This window comes from Mus pahari, chromosome 6, assembly GCF_900095145.1.
Source record: "Mus pahari chromosome 6, PAHARI_EIJ_v1.1, whole genome shotgun sequence".
NCBI lineage: Eukaryota > Metazoa > Chordata > Mammalia > Rodentia > Muridae > Mus > Mus pahari.
The window spans coordinates 13,536,649-13,543,555 of record NC_034595.1 but is presented as its reverse complement, the minus strand read 5'-3'; the positions used below and the strand labels follow the sequence as shown (position 1 = coordinate 13,543,555).

Genomic DNA, 6,907 nt, shown 5'->3' with positions numbered 1-6,907 from the left:
TAGAATGGAAAAAAGAGATAAATTCATCTTTATTTGAAGATAACATGATTTAAAGAATCTTTTTAAGAAGCTGCAAAAGGTAATGAGTAGATCTGACTACTGTAGGGCATAAGGCATACTTACAAAATTAATTATATTTCTATGTTAGTACTTGAAAATTCAATAAAGCCAGGCATTGTGTCTCATGTCTATAATAATATCACTAAGAAAACTGAGGCAGGAGGACTGACCCCAGTTTAAGGCCAGTTGGGTTAACCCATTTGGAAAAAAAAGAAAAGCTGAAAAATTTAAGATATCTAGAATAGTATCAATAATATAAATGCTTATAATAAGTTAAACAAGATTTTGCCTGCAAGTATTATGCACTGAAGTTTATAAAACACAGCCAGGCAAAACAAAAGTCCTTTAAAAAAAAAAAGCCAGGTGGTAGTAGAGCACACCTTCAGTCGAAGCATTCAGGAGGCAGGGGCAGGCAGATAGATCTCTGTGAGTTCGTGGCCAGCCTAGTCTACAGATTGAGTCCCAAGCCAGTCAGGGTTACAGAAAGAAATGATACTGCAGTCCTTCACCCAACTCTCATGCAACTGTCTTTGTGAAGATAAAGTAGCTTCATTTTACATAAGAAGTTTTGTAAACAGCTAATTTTATTGCTTGATACCAATTGGTTGTTCATGATACATATTTTTCTGCATGAAAGCAATGAATGAAATAAAGGCATAGAGGGGAAAATTGGGAAAAACCACAATATATTAGGATGTCACTTAATTAAACTTGTATGTGATTGGTTAGTTGTTTTAGTTACAATTTTAAATCTTATAGATACAGAAATTCTACTTCTTTCTAGAACAAACTTCTATGTCCTTATACGACAGTGGGGGAGACAACAGATTTCTAACTGCTGAGCTTTTTACTTCTGAGGAGGAGTCAACATTGCTACTTCTTGTCCTTCACAGCCTGGAATTCATCTGAGTCATTAGCTTCTCCAATTTGATTGCTAGGGCTATGTTTCCTTTAATCTTCAACTTTCCTGACATAAATGCCATGGTTGGCTTTAATTTCCCTAAAACGAGAAATAAAGACAGAGAAAGCATTAGTGTCCTAAGGAATATGCTACTTGAAGAACATGCATTCTAGGAAGAATTCCCAGAGTCACATAAATCCCAGAGCACAGAGATGTCTACACAGCACTTCATATTACTATCTAGGGAATCTCACTTCCTGACTTGGATGTCAACAATACCCTACAATACAAAAGATAACAAGAAACAGTCAACAGAAGGTAACAGCAAGAAGCTAAAGATGCTACATTTATACATATGCTCCTTACAGTACTAAAGAAACAGCCCCCAATAAATTCTGGTAGGCAAATACTATGTTATTTAATTTTCCAATCTGTTATAGTTCATTAACTCTTTAACTATTTCAAGTTTAAATTCAAGAAATCAAGTGGTGTAAAAATGTACAAAATATTTACAAATGATTATTAAGCTGGGCATGGCAGCATACAACTTGTAACCAATCCCAGCACTTGGGGGCTGAGTCAGGAGGATCATAAGTTCAAAGCCAACCTGAGCTTAACAGTGACATTGTGTCAAGACAAACAACTAAGACCATCAAATATATAGTGGTTAGGAGCTGGGGAGATGGCACAGTGGTAAAGTATTTGCTACACAAGTGTTAGGACCTTAGTGCAAATCCAGCCCAAGAAAAGCTGGGCACTACAGTGCACACCTGCAATTCTAGTGGTCCTACTTTGAGATGGGAAGCAGAGACAGCTTTCCATGGAAGCTTGTGGAAAGCTAGCATGGCATATACAGTAATGAACAACAAAGACACCCTGTCTAAGGCTGGAAGGTAAGGACTGATACCCAAGGCTGTCTCTGACATGTAAGCATGCACAGTGGTACCTGAGCATGTGTACTCATAGAAACATGGAAACACACATACTAAACATTTTTATTTTTAGTATAGCATATGTAGGGATGGAGATATGGCTCAGTGGTTAAGAGGTCTTTCAGAAGATCTGAGTTTGTTTCCTAGCATCTATGTCCAGTTGCTCATAAATGCCCATCATTTCAGTTCCAGGGGATCTGATGCTTCTGGTCTCTGAGGATGTTTGTACACACATGAGCATACCCACATACAGACACATACAAACACACACACACACAAAGAAATTATTTTTTAAGTATAGTCTATGAACACAAAAGTTCATGTTAGCATTTTTCAACCAGAGAAATTTAGGTATTACAAACAGAATTATAACTATGTAATCCCAACACTTTGGAGGCAGAAGCAGGTGGATCTCTGAGTTTAAAGCCAACCTGGTCTACAGAACAAGTTCTAGGACTCCAGGGCTACACAGAGAAACCCTGTCTCCAAAAACTGAAAAGAAAAGAAAAGAAAAGAAAAGAAAAGAAAAGGAAGGGAACGGAATGGAAAGGAAAAGAAACTGTAGCAACTAACAAACAATATTAGCCTATAGAGAAAAACACCTTCCCTTTTTCTTTTTACTATCAATTCAGTGTCAGTTCAATCTGGAGTACAAGGTTAATAGGAAAACAGGCTCAAAGAGGATTTTAATTTGGCCAAAGCCACACAGCTCATATGACAGTGCTTCAGGTATGCCCAATTATCATTTATGACTTCTAAAATATTAACTCAAAATGGATCTAGACTAAAATGTGTGAGAAAATTTTAAAGTATTAACAAAAGGGGTATTGTGGGTTAAATGGAGATGTCCCCTGTAGACTCCTATATTTCAACATCTGGTTCCCAATTTGTGGTGTTGGTAGGTATGAGGGTACAGAATTCGTCAGATGTGAAGCTCACTGGAGGAAGCACACCATTTCAAGGAGGCTTTGAGAATTTACAGCCCTGTCCACTCCCAGTCTCCCCCCTCCCGCTCTCTTTCCCTTTCTCATGTACAGCTGAGATGTGAGCTCTTGGCTTCTGTGCACCTGCTGCCATGACTCCCCCATGGACATGTCCTCTGGAACCATAAGGCAAATAAACTCTCCCTTATGTAAGTTGCCTTGGCTATGGCATTTTATCACATTTATCAACAGAAAAGTAACTAGCACAAAGATAAAGCTTTGTAACCTTAAGTTTGACAGGGAGTCTTGGATATGACACTAAAAGCATAAGCAACAACAAAAAGGTAAATCCATACTATCAAAATTTTTAAAATGTTACTTCAAAATACATCATCAAGAAAGTGAATGAGGGGCTGAAGAGATGGGTCAATGGTTAAGAACACTGACTACTCTTCCAGAGGCCTCAAGTTCAATTTCCAGCATCCCCAAGGTAGCACACAACCATCTGTAATGAGAGCTGATGCCCTTTATGGCACACAGACATACATGCAGACAGAGCACTTATATACAGAAAATAAATAAGCCTTAAAAAAGGAAAGAAAGTGAATAAAAAGAAAAGTATTTACATATAATATACCTTGAAATATAAAAATAATACTTAAAATCCATGGACAAAACACAACTCAGTTTAAAGGAGGGAGCTAAAGAGATGTCTCAGTGGCTAAGAGCACTTGCTGCTCTTCTACAAAACTTGAGTTTGCTCCCTAGCATCAACCTGAAGGCTCACAACAGTCTGCCACTCAAATCCAGTTCAAGGGGATCTGACACCCTCCTTTGTCTCCGTGGGCACCAGGCATACAAGTGGTGCTCAGACATATATGCAAGCAAACACCCATATACATAATACTAAAACTTGTCAAAAGAAAGACTGACTGAATATTTCTCTAAGACATTACACAGATAACCAATAAGCACATTTTTAAAGGTTTGATACCATTAGCAATTTGGGGAAATCCAAACCAAAACTTTAAGATTCTAGTAGGATGGTAATCATTTTTTTAAAACAACAGAACTAAAAACCAGTGCTGTCAGAGACAAGAATTAAGCAACAAAGTCTTACATTCCCTGGGGAAATGGGAATGACACCTCCACAGGATAGCCCAAAACAACAGTCCCCACACTCCACAATGCCTGCCAGCCACTGAGGTAAACAGTGTGCTCTGTGAGAGGCATGATGGCATGAGTCTGTAATCCAGCACTTTGGAGGTGTAAACAAGAATCTCAGAGCTTAAAGGCCAACCTCAGCTATACAGCAAACTTGAGGACAGCCTGAGCTACCTGTCTGAAAAAGAAAATAATATGGTACAGCCATACGACTAAATATGCAACAAGGAGAATAAATATAACTACTGATACATAAATGAATCTTAAACCCTTAGCTGAAAAAAGCCAGATGCATGATATTATACACTTTTATTCCACTTACAAAAAAATCGACGGAAAAACAGGAAGCAATAATATTTTGTTAACTATGGATTGGATGGAAATAGGAACTGACTATATAAGGAGAATTTTCTAAAATAATAGAATTAGTATCAAAGTCAAGCTTATTGGTAGATGACTAATTCTAAAAATATACTAAGAATCATGTTCATTTATTTTAATAAAGTTTATAGTATAAAAATTATCTAAATGAGGGAGCTGGAGAGATGACTCAGTGGATCAAAGCACTAGCTATTCTTCCAGAGGACCTGGGTTCAATTCCCAGCACCCACATGGCAGCTCACAACTGTCTGTAACTCCAGTTCCAGGGGATCTGACATCTCCTCACATACACACGTGCGGTCAAAACACCAATGACATAAAATAAAAATATGTTTTAAAAAAATTTACCAAAACAATATTGATAGAGAAAAAAAAAACTTTCAAAGAAATCACAATATAACAATATACACGCATGTACCCCTTCTCAGATAAAGTAATCTTAAACAATTTTATTTCCTTTTTCCTTAAGTGATAGAGACCTCACCTTGTTGTCCAGACTGGCCACAAATTTCTAGCTCAGCCTGCCTCAGCCCCCTCTCAGAGACTGCAGGCATGTGCCATTGAGCTTGCTAACAGTTTATTACTTTCTGTTTTGCCACACAGTGACCTCTACTGGCCCAAGAGAGAGATTTGTTAGTTTAGGTTTTTGTATTTACAGTGTACGCTTCTAGATAAATATAGAAATGGCGTGATCTCTAAAAGAGGCGTCTTAGGTGCCAAGATCTAAACTGTACCCATATAAGGAAGACATTCATAGATACAATGAAAGGAGAAAGACAGGATCTTCCCAGTCTAAATTCCAGGTATCAAATGTGCCTCCTATAACTCATAACTTGGGGGACTCCAGCAAATGCAAGAGCACACTCACAAAAAGAGACAGAAAGCCCATGGTCTCAAGCTTACGTATAAGGAAAAGTTAGAGCAGCCACTGAGCCACTAGGTGCCAGCTCTGAAGGTGGGCAGGAAGGCTAGTTCAAGTCATCCTCAGCTCTACAGTTTTCCAGGCCAGCCTGGGCTACATGAGGTCCTGTCCATCGATTAGAAGCTCAGTCAGAACAGCAGAATAACTAAGAGCAAGAGTGGCCTTCGAGATGGCTCAGCGGGTAAAGGCCTCTGCCGTGCAAGCCCAACAACCTAAAATAGACACTCAGAACTTACGCTACAAAATTATCCTGACCCCCATCAGTTCACTGTGGCATGCAAATGCTCCCCACACAGAAATAATAAATTTAAGTTTAGAGAATAATTATGGACACATATAGATTCATATCCTAGCTCCAACATCTACTCACTCAATATCTGATTTTGGGATTATTTCTTAATCTATCAGAGTCTCAGTCACCACCTCTATAAAACGATGAAAATGATTTTGTTTTTTTGTTTTTTCGAGACAGGGTTTCCCTGTGTAGCCCTGGCTATCCTAGAACTCACTCTGTAGACTAGGCTGTCCTCGAACTCAGAAATCTGCCTCTTTCTGCTGGGATTAAAGGCATGTGCCACCACTATCTGGCATGAAAATGATTTTTTAAGATTTACTTACTTTTATTTTGTGGGTATGGGTTTTTGCCTGCATATATATGTCTGTGCAACATGTATATATAGTGCCTGCAAAGGCCAGAAAAGGGGATGTCAAATCCCCTGGGAATAGAATTCGAGAGACTTGTCAGCCACAAGGATTTTGTCCTCTGAAACCACTGAGCCATCTCTCTAGCCCTAGTGAAAAACACTTTAATCTCAAGTTAAATTCATTCTTAAACCACAACAATTACACTACAGTTATTAAGTATATTTAACATATTCAGCTTAGACACTGTCAATGCCTTTTTTGTTTCATTTTGTTTATTGAGACAGGATCTTATTAGATAGTTCTGAATGACTTCAAACTCACTACATAGAGCCTTGAACTCACAGTCTCCCTGCCTCAGCTTCCCAAGTGCTGAGATTATAAGCATGTACCACCTTCAACAGCATAATGCATTTGTAATTGAAAATGTCCTTAATTAAAAAAATCTATGATTCATTTTTACCAAACATTTAGGCTGGGTATAGTGGTACACACCATTGATCCCAGTGCTTAGGAGGCATTGATTTCTGTTAACTCAGTGCCAGTCTGGTCCCCATAGCAAGAACCAGGACAGCCAGGAATAGATAGAGATCCTGTCTCAAAAAAACAAAAACAAAAACATTTACTGATATAAATGTATAAAAATGTTGTTTAATCTCTAATAGGAAAATAGGGAATCTCATGCCCACTTCTAGTGTCTGAAGACAGCTACAATGTACTCATATACATAAAGTAAGTAAATCTTTTTAAAAAGAAAAGATCATCAAATGTAATAATATAATTTTGCTTTTATAAACATATATATGTTTATGGACATAATTGTATGCATATAAGATGCTAATCCAAATGAATTGATGGTTGTCCTTTCAATGGTATAGTAAAAAAAGTTATTATTTTTAGTTGCTTTTTCTTTTCTTTTTTTTTTTTTTTTTNAGACAGGGTTTCTCTGTNTAGCCCTGGCTGTCCTGGAACTCACTCTGTA

At 37.8% G+C, this 6,907-nt stretch overlaps 1 protein-coding gene across 2 annotated transcripts in view; it reads right to left on the bottom strand.

Moving 5' to 3' along the window:
* Positions 1-6,907, bottom strand: part of Hsdl2 (hydroxysteroid dehydrogenase like 2) — a 47,159-nt gene continuing 40,252 nt past the window's right edge. The window contains exon 11 of one of the 2 annotated variants that reach the window (XM_021200034.1): positions 1-1,060. In XM_021200034.1, the coding sequence (XP_021055693.1) occupies positions 948-1,060 (113 nt within the window). In that variant the 3' untranslated portion in view covers positions 1-947. The remainder of the gene's footprint in view (positions 1,061-6,907) is intronic. The other variant, XM_029539920.1, reaches the window with a different exon arrangement.